This window comes from Sus scrofa, chromosome 2 (assembly GCF_054392235.1).
Source record: "Sus scrofa isolate SSC_HxYL_T2T_F1_AM1 chromosome 2, Sscrofa_HxYL_maternal_Yorkshire_Landrace_v2.0, whole genome shotgun sequence".
Classification (NCBI taxonomy): Eukaryota; Metazoa; Chordata; class Mammalia; order Artiodactyla; family Suidae; genus Sus; species Sus scrofa.
The window spans coordinates 18,725,681-18,739,046 of NC_139384.1; the positions used below are offsets into that span (position 1 = coordinate 18,725,681).

The 13,366-nt window shown below is 39.7% G+C and overlaps 1 protein-coding gene across 4 annotated transcripts in view; it reads right to left on the bottom strand.

Moving 5' to 3' along the window:
- Nucleotides 1-13,107, bottom strand: part of CSTPP1 (centriolar satellite-associated tubulin polyglutamylase complex regulator 1) — a 206,858-nt gene extending 193,751 nt beyond the window's left edge. For 3 of the 4 annotated variants that reach the window (XR_014836291.1, XM_005660916.4, XM_085009191.1), the window contains exon 1: nt 12,993-13,071. Coding sequence is in view for 2 of the 4 variants with exons in the window: in XM_005660916.4 (XP_005660973.1) it covers nt 12,993-13,038 (46 nt within the window). In the remaining 2 variants the exon portion in view is untranslated. 4 annotated transcript variants of the gene reach the window in all.
- Nucleotides 13,108-13,366: the final 259 nt, after the last annotated feature.

Consider the following 13,366-nt stretch of genomic DNA (forward strand, 5'->3'; position numbering starts at 1 on the left):
GGGCAAGCCACTACCAAAAACACAACCCACTTTGAGTGGAAGAGACACTCCACTGCACATACCAGATACAGCAGATTATTGTGTGCACCTGCCCCCCCAAACATGTGCTCCTATTCTTCTTACAAACAGTTGTCTAGTTGGACTACAATTCCCAGGCTCCTCTGTAATTAGCAGGGGCCTTACATATTAAGTTCTCACCTATGAAATATGAGCACAAGTGATGTTTGTAACTTATTTTTTTCCCATTTTTAAAGTTTTATTGAAGGACAGTTGATACACAATGTTGCAACAATTTCTGCCCAAAAACAAAGTGATCCAGTCATGCATACACACAACATCCATTCCTTTTCAGATTCCCCTCCCCACAGACCATCACAGAACACTGGATAGAGTTCCCCATGTTAACAGTATGTCTCTGTTGGCCAGTCATTCCTGTCGCCACAGTGTGCATATGCCAATCCCAAACCCCCAGGCCATCCCTCCCCCTGCAACATCTGCCTTACTTGTTTAAAAGGTGTTTGCCCTGGACTCAATCTTTCCCCCTTTCTTTTCTGTGACTGGAAATAGCTACTACAACTGAGGATCTTCAGAAACCATGTCTTCCAAAGGGCACAGCTGCCCTGCTACCCCGAAGTCCTATGATGGTTTCCTTGAGTAGATCCTGCCTTCCACATCCTGGACTTGGGTTAAGTTAAACAGAAACACAGTTCTCTCTTATATGAGTCACTGCACTGGGAGAGGGCGGTGGCGACAACGGTGGATTTTTTATACTAGCTACTTAACCATCCCCCTGAGATTAGTGGCACAAAATCACCTAAAGTACAAAATCTCAGTCATCTCAACAGCTTAATGACCTAGTAGGAAACCTTAGTCTGGAAAGAGGGGAGTTTTGAGCACTGGGGGGGGGGAAGTTCTTGTCATTAATTAATAGCTATAAAGTCAGATTTAACTAACATCAACAGGCACCTAAACCACCAAATTTGGAATCTGAAGAACTAGCATCAAATTGCAGATCCACCAACTGCTATCGACATAAACACTGGAAATTTTACTTAAGTTCTCTAAGTCCCTATTTCTTAATATCCGCCTCATGAGTAAATGGTATAACTTATCTACAGTACAATACAAATGTCTAAAATAATGACATTCCATCATCAAGAAAACATTAAATTATGTTCTATTATGCCAAAGAATATCAGGAATATATCAGATATTCTGCAGACATTTCTGTTAAAATATTAAGTTTTGACCCTTAAATTCTTATGAACTGAATAGGAAAGAGGGCCTTGAGAAATCAGACCTAAAAGTCAAGTAGCTAACAATACAAGCTTTAGAGTCAGATAAACTTCATTCAAGTGGCACCTCCACATTTACTAGCTCAGCGACCTTGGGCAAGTTACATAACATAAATTTCAGTTTCCCCATGGCACAGTGGGGACAGGCTGGTATCAACATCACAAATATCTTATAAGGACTAAATGAGACTGCTGACTATCTCCAGTCCTAGTGAACATGAGAATGACCCCATCTGCCATCCCGTGTACATCTCCTTGAATATATTTGCCACTGAAGAGAGTATCTGGGGGGCTTACCCACTTAGAAGTGGAAATACTACCTCTGTATTTTTAAAAATGTGAGAGAAGTAATCTCTTCTAAGGGTTTAGAATTTAAATGAAATAGTATTTCTCATTTGGAGTCATCTAATAGAAAATGAAATCTGGGAGGTGAAGTTACCCAAATGTTACTATACATGGAAACAAAAGGTGAGATTTTAAACTTGAAAATTACCTGATTGGGTCTTCTCAGGTTTCACTGCCTAAAATATTATGAAAATACCAACAAAAATGGAAGTAGAGATGTCAGTGATAATTATGTCACTTAAAGATATAAATCCTTTTCTGGTGTCCATTCTCCTCTAAAGATAACAACCAAAGCTGTTTTTAATACTTGGCTGAGTTTAAGAACTTTCCAGTTGGGGAACTCAATGTTAGGCCCTTCAATAATAATTATTTTCTCTTAACTACTAAGAAATATGATAAGAAAAGTTCACAGTGTGAGACAAATCAATCACTTCTTTTCCTTATAACTTTGTTTCTTCTTTAGAACCATGAGATCAAAACCAAATATTTACTGGAAGAACAAAGGTCAAAACAGTCCCTACCTATGTCCAGACACGGCAATAGAGATTAGCAAGACTCCAAAGACTATTCCTAGGCATAACCTTGAAGAGAAAAAGGCAAAGCCATTCTTCCTGAAGACCTAGCCTGTTTTCTTCTACCCATCTACTCTCTATCCTCTACCATGCATGTCCTTGGAGACAAGGCAAAAGACTGATGGCACATGGAAGACTACAAGTTAATCACATGTCTCAATATCAGGTTTGGTAGTCTATAGACTACCAAGAAAAACAATTTTAGGTCTCATTAAATAGTTTACTTTAAGATACTTGACATGTATTAATTAATTCATCCTTTCAACCCCCTATGAGGTAGCTTTTACCAACTCCATGTGTCGGGGAAATTTGGTCAAGGAGAATAATAATGTCATTTTCTATTTACAAAATACCTTCCTTATAAAGAGCTCCACATGTTTATCTTCTCAATCGCCTAACATTCCTGTGAGATAGGTGGTAATATGGCCTTTTCCTTTCTTACAGGTAAAATGCTATGGCTCAAAGGGTTTAATGTCTTACATGGTAGTCTGTATTTTATCCACTAACTAGAATATAGTGCTAAGGATTAACACTAAACCATGGCCTCAAGTCTGAAATGTACGTAATTCAAAAGCATCAAGCTTCAAGTTTTCTCTACAGCCATCTTTCAACGCATCACATTCCAAAAAGGACTGGGGTCATGCTTGTTGTTTAAGCTCATACATTCACTGTTTATAAAGCTTATCATCATTTCTCTAAATTGCCTGAAAGCTAAATTATTTTTTGTTTACTGTCTGTGCACTAGCATTCTAAATGATGTCATCAGGAACATACAAAACTCTTAGACAAAGGTGCAGGGCCAATAAAAGCAACTCACTTGGGGAAGAGTGTGTTACTTCTTCTCCCCCTGCCTCCCGCCCCAACCACCCCAATCTTTTTTTTTTTTTTTTTTTTTTTTCCTGTTTTTTGAAGTAGGCATCACACAAAAAGATGACTCATTAAGCCCAGAAGAGTTGACTATGCCATGTAAGGGCTTCTTATGCAGCCTTCCAACAAAGAGACCTGAGTGGCAGCATAAGGCCTCCTCTTCTGTTCATTTTCCTCCAGGCAGAATGTGCATTTGTGTGGCTACATACACAATTATAATCTCCCCTGAAAGGCAATTCCTTCCATATGACAGGCTGAACAGTGGCCTGAGTGCTCGCCTCATGTTGCCTGTACAGTTAACATGCTGAAATACCAGACACATTTAATCTCTCCTTTCTGAAAAACTAAGATGGGACAGAAGAAGCAAAGCTGGAAAGAACTCCACACAGAGAGAAAGGAGGCCAGCCCAAGCGCCCAAACTCACTTTCTCATGGGCTGAGCTTCTTTGTGTGTTGCCTACTTACGTGTCAATTTGCAGGACATTAGGGCATGAGAACCATGGAGCCGAGAGGTTCTGGCAGCCTCTCCATTTGACAAGCAAAGCCAGAGACATGTGGCCTTTCGGTACATTTCACATTCAAAAGTGTTATTGTTTCAAGCATGCCCATTTAAAAATACATAATTTTCCTCTTTAGCGCACATGGTGTATATAATCTGGCCATAGGAGGAGTTCTGCCACATTATTTAAAAAGGCGGGGGTGGGGGGGCAATGGCTCCAAAGTAGCCCTGTCCCTGCCAGCTACACCTATTTACTGGAGGCCAGTGGGGCTATCCCAGGTGAGAGATGTCTGAAGTTAACAAACACCTGATATGAAGGCCAGTGCACAAACAGATTTCTGTCTGAGATTACAGAAACTGAAGCTTGTGTTTTATCACAATTACCTGTAATCTCGGGGCCAGATAATAGTATTAACAAGACCTTGAGCTACACAATAGGACAGCTGGAAAAAGGCTCTTACTCTCTCCAAAGAATAGCGCTTTTAAAAAGCTAATTCAATGAAGAAAAAGAAAGGGCTCTGAAAGTGCCTTCTCAAACAATATTTACTTTTACTGGGTTCCTGCTAATCAAACAAAACTTAGTCAAAAGCTTTTATGAAAAATACATTGGATGATTTCAGCAGTAATGACTTTGTTTAAAGAAAGGTGCTTAAGAGAAAACATAGCTAATGGGATCAGTAATTTGGTAAGTTCAGATGTGTTTGGGAAAATCCCTCCTCTCTTTGATAAATCATTAAAATTCTGCTCAGATAAATGTGTTTTGACTTGAAATTCCAATCATAGAATGAGCTATTTCCTAAGGCCCGTAGGGAAGTAGTGCAAGGGCTTCCCCACACAGAGGACCCGCAGATTAGTTGACAAGGGTAATTCCAGTCTTCATCAAAGTATATTACAACACCCAACTGAAGACAGGATTGCAAGGAAATGCCCCCAAATTGTATACAATTTCCTTTCTTCATAAAACGCCATTTTAAAAAATGAATGAAATCTTACTGTTGGATAACCAAAACAAAGAAAATGCAGTATCAACAAAGAAACTAAATTCACTCATTTAGTAAATGTGATATTTATGCAAATAACAGTGATCCCCAACTCCTGGACAGAATTTGGAGGAAAGATTTTAATCGGTCATCCTTTTTGTGTCAATGGAAGGAGGGAAAAAAAAAAAAACAAAAAACGCCTAGCGTCTCATACAGTAGGAATTCAATAAATATATGTTGTCTGGATTCCTTTCTTCCATTAAAAAACAAACAAACAAAGAAAACTATTCTGCTACTTAAAGCAGACTACTCATTTAACAACTGAGCACTTAACTTGGCAAGCACTGTGCTAGATTTTGGAGATACTGAGAGAATAAGCCTGCCCTTATGGTAAGAAAGAGATAATAACAAAATACACAAACAGATAAAGAAGATAATTATATTAAAGGCTAATAAGGATATAAATAGGATGACGAACTAGAGATAAGCTAATGGAGCATTTGTCTCTTCTGATCTAATATTATTACTTTTTAAAACTTGACTCAGCTTCGGAGTTCCCGTTGTGGCACAGCGGTTAACGAATCTGACTAGGAACCATGAGGTTGCAGGTTCGATCCTTGGCCTTACTCAGTGGGTTAAGGATCTGGCGTTGCCGTGAGCTGTGGTGTAGGTCGCAGACAAGGCTCCGATCCCACCTTGCTGTGGCTGTGGCAAAGGCCGGCAGCTACAGCTCCAATTAGACCCCTAGCCTGGGAACCTCCATATGCCAGCGGGAGTGGCCCTAGAAAAGGCAAAAAGCCAAAAATAAAAACAAAAACAAAAAAAACCTTTATTCAACTTCTTAAATTTACTCATTTAGCAATTGTGGTATGTATAACATAAAAGATTTCCCCAACTTTTGCACAGTATTTATAGCAAACATTTTAAGATTACTTGTATATATAAATGATAAGCAAGGTAAAAAATTTACAGAACTATTTTTAAACCCTGTAATAACACTGACATCACCTGCAATCAGTTACCTTAGAGAAATGGGGGTGGGTAAGGGTTGACAAATAACATGTCTTAAAACCCACTTGCTCTTTCTCCCCCAACAAAAACACTGATTATATTTATTAAGTAACTAAAGAATCCCTGGAAAGGTGAAAGACACAGATTCTAGTCTGAACTCCCAGGAACAACTCCCAAAGGCACATCCCAGAACTGAGCTACCTAGGGAACTGCTGCCTCTGCCACAACAATTTCATTTTTTTCTTTTCTTTTTTTTTTTTTTGCTTTTGGATGAATTCTCATAAGCAAACTTATTTTTGTTTGACTATAATTAGTGAACCTTCCAAACCCAACCCTCTGCTAGGAAACATTGCTATTTAAAAAAAGTTAACAGAAATACTCTTGGGATTTTAGAGTGCTTGGGTTGTTGCAGAAAGATAAAAAGAAATATGACAGATGTAACACTACCTTTCTGTCACTGGGAATTAGGATTAATATACAAAACTGGTCACTTAAATAATAATGAAGAGTTCCTGCTGTGGTACAGTGGGTTAATGATCCTGCCAACCAAACTGGGAAAGCGTGAAGATACCTGCATACATACAGTTTACCTGTTCTGTAATGGCACTTATTATACTGTCACTTTGTGTTACAGTCATTTATGAATATGTCCCATCGCCCGTCCATGGCCTAAGTTTGCTATAGGGAGGGAGACTTCATACTCATTCTTTGCTTTATAGAGAGAAGATATTCAGGAAGGAAGAAAGGAACAATTAGGAAGAAAAGAAAGGAAGGTGAAGTGGGGAGAAGAAAGTAAAGACATGATTTTGTGAACATGTTCATTACTTCCTTCAAGTGACTAGCTTTTATATGTTATAATCCTAGTTTCCAAAGATTCAGGAAGTCAGTGTAACATCTGTAATATTTTCTTTCTCTCTGCAAAAACCCAAGTACTCTAAAGTCCCGAGAGTATTTCAGTTACCTTACAGCAATGTTTCCTAGCATGGGTTTGGAAAGTTCACTAATTATATTCAAATTAGAATAAGTTTGCTTATCAGGATTCATCCAAAAAGAAAGAAAGAAAGGATTGTGTCTGGAAACAACACAAGTAAATATCGTGCTGTGGTATCAGCAAATGAGAAAAAAAAAAAAAAAGATCAGTAACACCTAACAGTCTTCAACAGAATCATATGTCAGAACTTTTGCCAAGGCCTGAAGAAACTATATTAACCTCATGACTGGAAGGGACTCTATCAGTGACTGTTGGCTGCTGTCTTTGTCCAGGTACTCCAAGAAGCAGACAAGACAGGATCAGACATGCAAGAGATATACTGGAGGGAAAGCCCATGAGGAAAATGAGGAGGAAGCTGGAAGAGGCTGGGACAGCTGATGGATCACAATGTGCACCGACAGAAGAGAGAGTGAGAGTGTTAGACTGTAGTGCAGTGGGTGTCCTCAAGCCTAAGTCACCATCAGAGAAGTCACATTTTGCATAAAATGGCTCCCACCCAGTCATCTGGAGCAACCTGCAGGAAGTATGACCTTGGTGTGAAGAGAGTGTTGGATTTTGAGCTGGGGTTGGGAGTCAATTACTCTCCCCTCTCCCATAATAGATCTGAGAAGTACAATTTTACAGCTGCCACAGATGCACTACATATTTTTATAAAAGTATAGTAATAATAATAGCATTTACTATTTATTGAGCACCTACTAGGTGCTCTAGAAGGAAAGATATCTTACTCATCTTTATATACCCTCTTTTTATAATTTAGATACAGTGCAGCAACCAGGTATTGCTCTAAAAGACTACATATGAGGTGAAGTGCCATTATTATCCACAGATAAGGAAACTAAGGCACAGAGAGGTAGAGTAACTTCTTCAAGGTCACACAGCTATCCCAAGGACATCAATTGTCATTAAAACTCTCCTAAATGGTTTATTCTTGGAAGTTATCTTCCTTCTTGCCTGCCTTTAAGAGACAAGTTCAATGGCAAGAGGGAACTGGAATTTTACTACTCTCTGATCCATCCTGGTGCCTAGGATGCCCCCTCCTGGCAGAAATGTTAAATTAAGCCCTTAGAGTCACCTGATCTTATTCCTGAATCGCATGCAGGTCTATGCAATAGTTAGAGCCTCATATTTGGAGCTGCCTCAAGGTATTCAAAGCATGGAATGTAACAGCATGGACTCCGGAGAATAAGAATAAGAATTCTACTGAATAAGAATTCTTCCTCCAGGACTCACTAACTAGTTATTTAATACCTTATAGTGCAATTTCCTCATATGTGACATGCAGATAAAAACTGAAACTATCTTCAGGTGCATTACTGTATGTAAAGCACATAAAATGCTACCTGGTACATAGTAAGTGCTTGATAAGTCGTTATTATTGTTAGCTGTTCACACTTGGGGTACCCTAAGGTCAGACTATTCATATTCAATTTAACACATATGCAAGTATAAAGTGTCTATATTACGAAAGGTAGATATATGATGATGAGTAAGATACAATTCCTGTTCTTAGGAAACTTATTTGCAACTAATGAATTGTTTAAGAGCTCCCTTCTTAACGGGAGGAAGGTAAGCAAGGATCACTGCCCTTCACAGGTAAAAGATATTTTGGTTTGTTTATTTTTATCTTCTTGGTAGAGAGGAAAAAACACGCATGGAAACTGATGAACCTGGGTTTGAATCCCTGCTTTGCTATACATAATAGCCCATGTGACTTTGTACAAGTCAATTAGCCTTCCTAAGCCTCTGTTTCCTTATTTGGAAAATGAGGAGCCGATATTAACTACTGAATAGGACTAATACTAACACATACCTTGTATAGTGGTTTTGAAGATTAAATGAGTTAAGGCACAGTGCTAAGCACATATGAAGTACTCAAAAATTATAGCTTAAAAAAAATCCAATTTATTGTGATTCCTCTAAAAGTATAGCCTCCAAAGGAAAAAGACCATCTCTGATTTCCTAGTGTTATCTATTATGCAAATCCACGACCAATGTTAGTGAGAATAAGCAGTTTCCATGGAAACAAAAGGCAAATTGGAGCATGAGTGAAAGCAAGTACATCACCAATTTGGGTGGTGTAAAGCAATAAATATCGCACCCTCATGCTTATATTTGGGTCAGCACGTAGGTGGTGTGTTTTGCAAACCTGGGACCAGAACAGGCTGCCCTTCTGCTCTAGAGAGTTCTCCACACCCAACCAGATACACAGACACACCTCAGCCTCTGGCAGAAGCTTCCAATAAGTAGCTTTCATAATGCTGGAAACCTTTCAAGGGCTCCATATTTATTTCATCTCCTTACCAGACTCTCCTCTCTCTATTCAGGCCTGGGCATTAACACAGTTTCTGTCATTCCATTTTGACGAATGCACAAAGGAACATCATTGCGCTGATTCTGTAATGATGATCTTAAGATCCTCAGCCATTCCAGGCCATGATTACAGGTTCCTAATCCACAAAGTCCTAGGGGAATGGATCAGTTTACGCGACATGATGAAAGATTGTTTTCTTTACTAGTGGTCAAAAAGGCAAATATAAGCCCTGGCTAGCAGGTAGAAAGGAAAATCTATAGATATTCACTGAATAGGTATCCCTGTAATTATACCAGACTACTAAAGAGGTCTCCAGATACACTTGCCAAGGGATAGTGAACTTTCACTTTTTGATGCACTGAATACCTAGAGCTTTCCTTTCTCTGCAATTTTTTTCTTCTATATGAATTTTCTTCTCTAGGCCTGGACATGTGAGTGACTTTACAAAAAAAGAAAAAACAGAAAAGCCAAGCCAAGCCAAAAAAACTTCCATAGGTATTTAAATTTTCAAATCATAAAATAAAATATTTCATTAAATTAATCTATAGGGGATTAATGTTAAGTGGTCATTAAACTGAGGGTGAATGTTTCAAAACAGCAACAGCATGCCTCTAAAAGAGACCAAATTATAATGGGCAGGGTTGTTCTCAACTAAAGACAAACGCATTTCAGCAGAGTTGTATGGTCTGACAAACTATGAAGAAGCCAATTCATACTGACCCTGCTTAGGGCAGTATGAATGTCCAGATGGTGACTAGGACAAGGAGTTAAGACACCTAAATATACAACATAACCCGAAGGAGCTCTAGTCCAGGGTTCAATCTTTAGGTAAGTGGCTGGACATTAAAGCTTTTTCAACCAACATGAAATCCTGAATCTGTTTATAAATTATTGTCAACACTGCCACTGAATTAGTCTTCCTGGAAAAAAGCCACCTATGGTTTTTTTTTTTTTTTCTTCTGTCTTTTGTCCTTTTAGGGCCACACCTGTGGCATATGGAGGCTCCCAGGCTAGGGGTCTAATTGGAGATGTTGCTGCTGGCCTATGTCAGAGTCACAGCAATGCCAGATCCTAGCTGTGTCTGTGACCTATACCACAGTTCACGGCAACACCGGATCCTTAACCCACTGAGCAAGGCCAGGGATCGAATTAGCAACCTTGTGGTTCCTAGTCGGATTCGTTTCCACTGTGCCACAATGGGAACTCCAAAAAGCCACCTATTGAAGAACCACCAACTTCTACTCACCAAAGCACTAGTATATTAAATATGTCAAGCCTTTGAGGCATATAATTTAAATATGTCAAGCCTTTGAGGCAAACATCCAAGGAACTGAACAATGGATTAGGCTTTTCAAATATTTCATGGATTCGTTAGTTCTGGATAAATAAGATAAAATACATAATATCCTTAGCAAAGTCTAGGCATTGCTAGACACTGACATTATTATTCATTGGATACAAAATTACCTGTGATATAACTATTCTGTTTCAATTGATTAGCTGATGTGGTCAATTAATCTCTCTCTTTCCCTCTCCCTCTCCCTCTGTGTGTGTGTGTGTGTATACATACATACATACATACACACACACACACACACACACACACACCTTTGAAAAACCAAATAAACTTGGTGAAAAGATACTCAACTTCATAAAAGAAATGCACATTAAATCTACCCTGGGACTGTCACTTAACAGATTGAAAATATCTGATGCTTTGAGTTTGATATATTTTGTTTTAAAGACTACAGGGAAACAGGCATTCTCTTACATTGCTAGCAGCAATGTAAAATGGTACAACCCCTGTGAAAGACAATTCAGCAATATCTATAAGTATTTAAAATGCATATATTCCTGACCCATCAATTTCATTTTGTGGAATTTATCCTTGCAGATATACTAGTAATGGAATAAAATTTCAGGTTAGTCAGTGGGGATACTTTCAATAACAGCAAAAGGCTAAAAACAACATGTCTACCAACATAGAATTGGTCCAATAAATTATTTAAATAGTATGTAGCTAAATTTTTTTTTTCTTTCTGTTTTAGGGCCACACCTGCAGCATATGGAGATTCCCAGGCTAGGGGTTGAATCGGAGCTACAGCTGCTGGCCTACACCACAGCCACTGCAACGCAGGATCCCCGCTGCATCTTTGACCTACACCACAGCTCATAGCAATGCTGGATCCTTAACTCACTGAGCAAGGCCAGGGATCGAACCAGCATCCTCATGGATCCTAGTCGGGTTCGTTAACCACTGAGCCATGACAGGAACTCTGCTAAAATTTTTTTTAAAAGAATGAGAAAGCTCCCTACTGACATAGAAATCACTGTGAGCTATATTAAATGAAAAAAGTATGTTCACCCTTATATACATATTAAACTAAACTCTGGAGAAAGATACAGAAAACCAGTACTAGTGGTTACTAAGGGGTGCTGGGGATGGATGGAAACTGACAGATGAGGGGAAAGGGCTTGGAAGAGACTTTTTATATTTTTAATACAGTTTCCATATTACTAATTCAAAATTTTAAACTAGAATTGTTTCTCATTAAAAAATGCGTATAGTATATCCATACAAGCGAATATTATCCAGTGATAAAAAAGAAATGAGCTATCATGCTGGGAAAAGACATGAAGGGATCTTAAATGCATATTGCTTAGTGAAAAAAGTCAGTCTGGAAGTTCCTGCTGTGGTGCATCGGATAGGCGGTGTCTGTGGAGTGCTGGGATGCAGGTTCTATACCGGCCCAGCACAGTGGGTTAAGGATCAGATTTTGCCGCAGGTGCAGCATAGGTTGCAAATGTGGCTTGGATCTGATCCCTGGCCCAGGAACTCCATATGCCGCAGGGCAGCCAAAAATAAATAAATTTTAAAAAGTCAGTCTGAAAAGGCTACATACTATATGAATCCAACTATATGAGGTTACATACTGCAAGACCCCAACTATATAACATTCTGGGAAAGTAAAATTCTAGAGACAGTAAAAAGATCAGTGGTTGCCAATGGTTGGGGGATAGAGGGAAGGATGAATAGAGCATAGAGGATTTTCAGGGCAGTGAAATCATTCTGCATAATACTATATGGTGGATACGTGACATTGTGTATTTGTCAAAACCCATAAAACTGTGCAACACACAGAGTGAATCCTAATGTAAACTGTGGATTTTAGTTAATAATGCATCAATATTGGTTCATCAAGTGTAGCACATGTACTACACTAATGTCAGATGTTACAGGGGAAACTGGGTGGGAGAGAGGGGGAGTATATGGGAATACTAGTATCTGCTCAATTTTCCGTAAGCTTAAAATTGCTGTCTATTAATAGTCTAAAAATAGTCTATTAATATTTCAAAATTGTGTGCATGTATGTATGCGCATGTATATTATAGATTATAGATATGTGTGTGTGTATAATATACACACACACATATATCCTTTTTTCACCCAGTAAATGCCTTACACACTGAAGGTACTATAGTGTGTCTAAAGTACCACAGCCACAGTCTTACTGGTCAAGAGCTCAAGCTCAGGAGTCAGCATATTAGGTTCTGGTCCTAGCTCTACCATTTTCTAGCTGAGTGGCCTTATTGGTGCAAGTTAGCTCTTCAGCCTCAGTTTCTCCGTCTGCAAAATGGAAGAAAAACAATTTCCTCCTAGGACTGTTATGAAGAATCAATAAAGAATACGTGTAAAATGTTTAGCACGGTGCCTAATGTAAAAGAAACGCTCAAAACTGTTAGTTGCCGCTATAACAGATTGCTCACAGAATGAATGATTTGGCACTTCAAGGTTTCAAGGTTACTCCACCAGCAGCAAGTCAATCATTCCCCCCAAAGGGCCCCCAATTCTCAACTCCAGCCTGTCTTGCTTTGAGAACAATCCACATTGCCTGAGCTCCAGCGGGTACACTTCAGACCTTATATACTCCCCAGATGCCGTTTTCTCCTCCTCGCTGGGCCTGGCTCGGTCAGGCCCTGAACCGTCCCCTCCCCCTCCCCACCCCTCCCTAGCCCACCCTACTCTTTCCAACTCAGACCCCGCCCCCGCCTCTTCCCCAGACCCTAGTCTAATTCGTCAGCTCGTCTTTCCTTCCCAAAGCTGAAGGAAGCGCCTACCCAGATACTCGTAGTCCGGCAGGGCTAGGCGCTCCGGACTCAGCATCCTTTGACCAGAATAGCTTCAGAGCTGCAGCTCTCCGGCTTCCGGAACCCAGGTCTCAGGCTCCCTCCGTTGCCATGGCACCCACGCGGCAGGAGCAGAGGCGGGGAGGCGGAGTGGGTGTCACGCAAAGAATCTCCGTATCGCAACGCCAAGCTGGCCACACCAGTTCCGGGAGCGGTCGCTTAGTGGCGGTAGTAGTTTCCGGGGAGTCCCTTTCTTGAGGCTTTGCTTCTAGGAGAATTTGAGGTGAAGAGTTCGTTTGAAACCATCATAATTCCCGGTATCGAAGAATTATTGCCAGCCCTCCAAACAGCCAAGTTTCTGAATT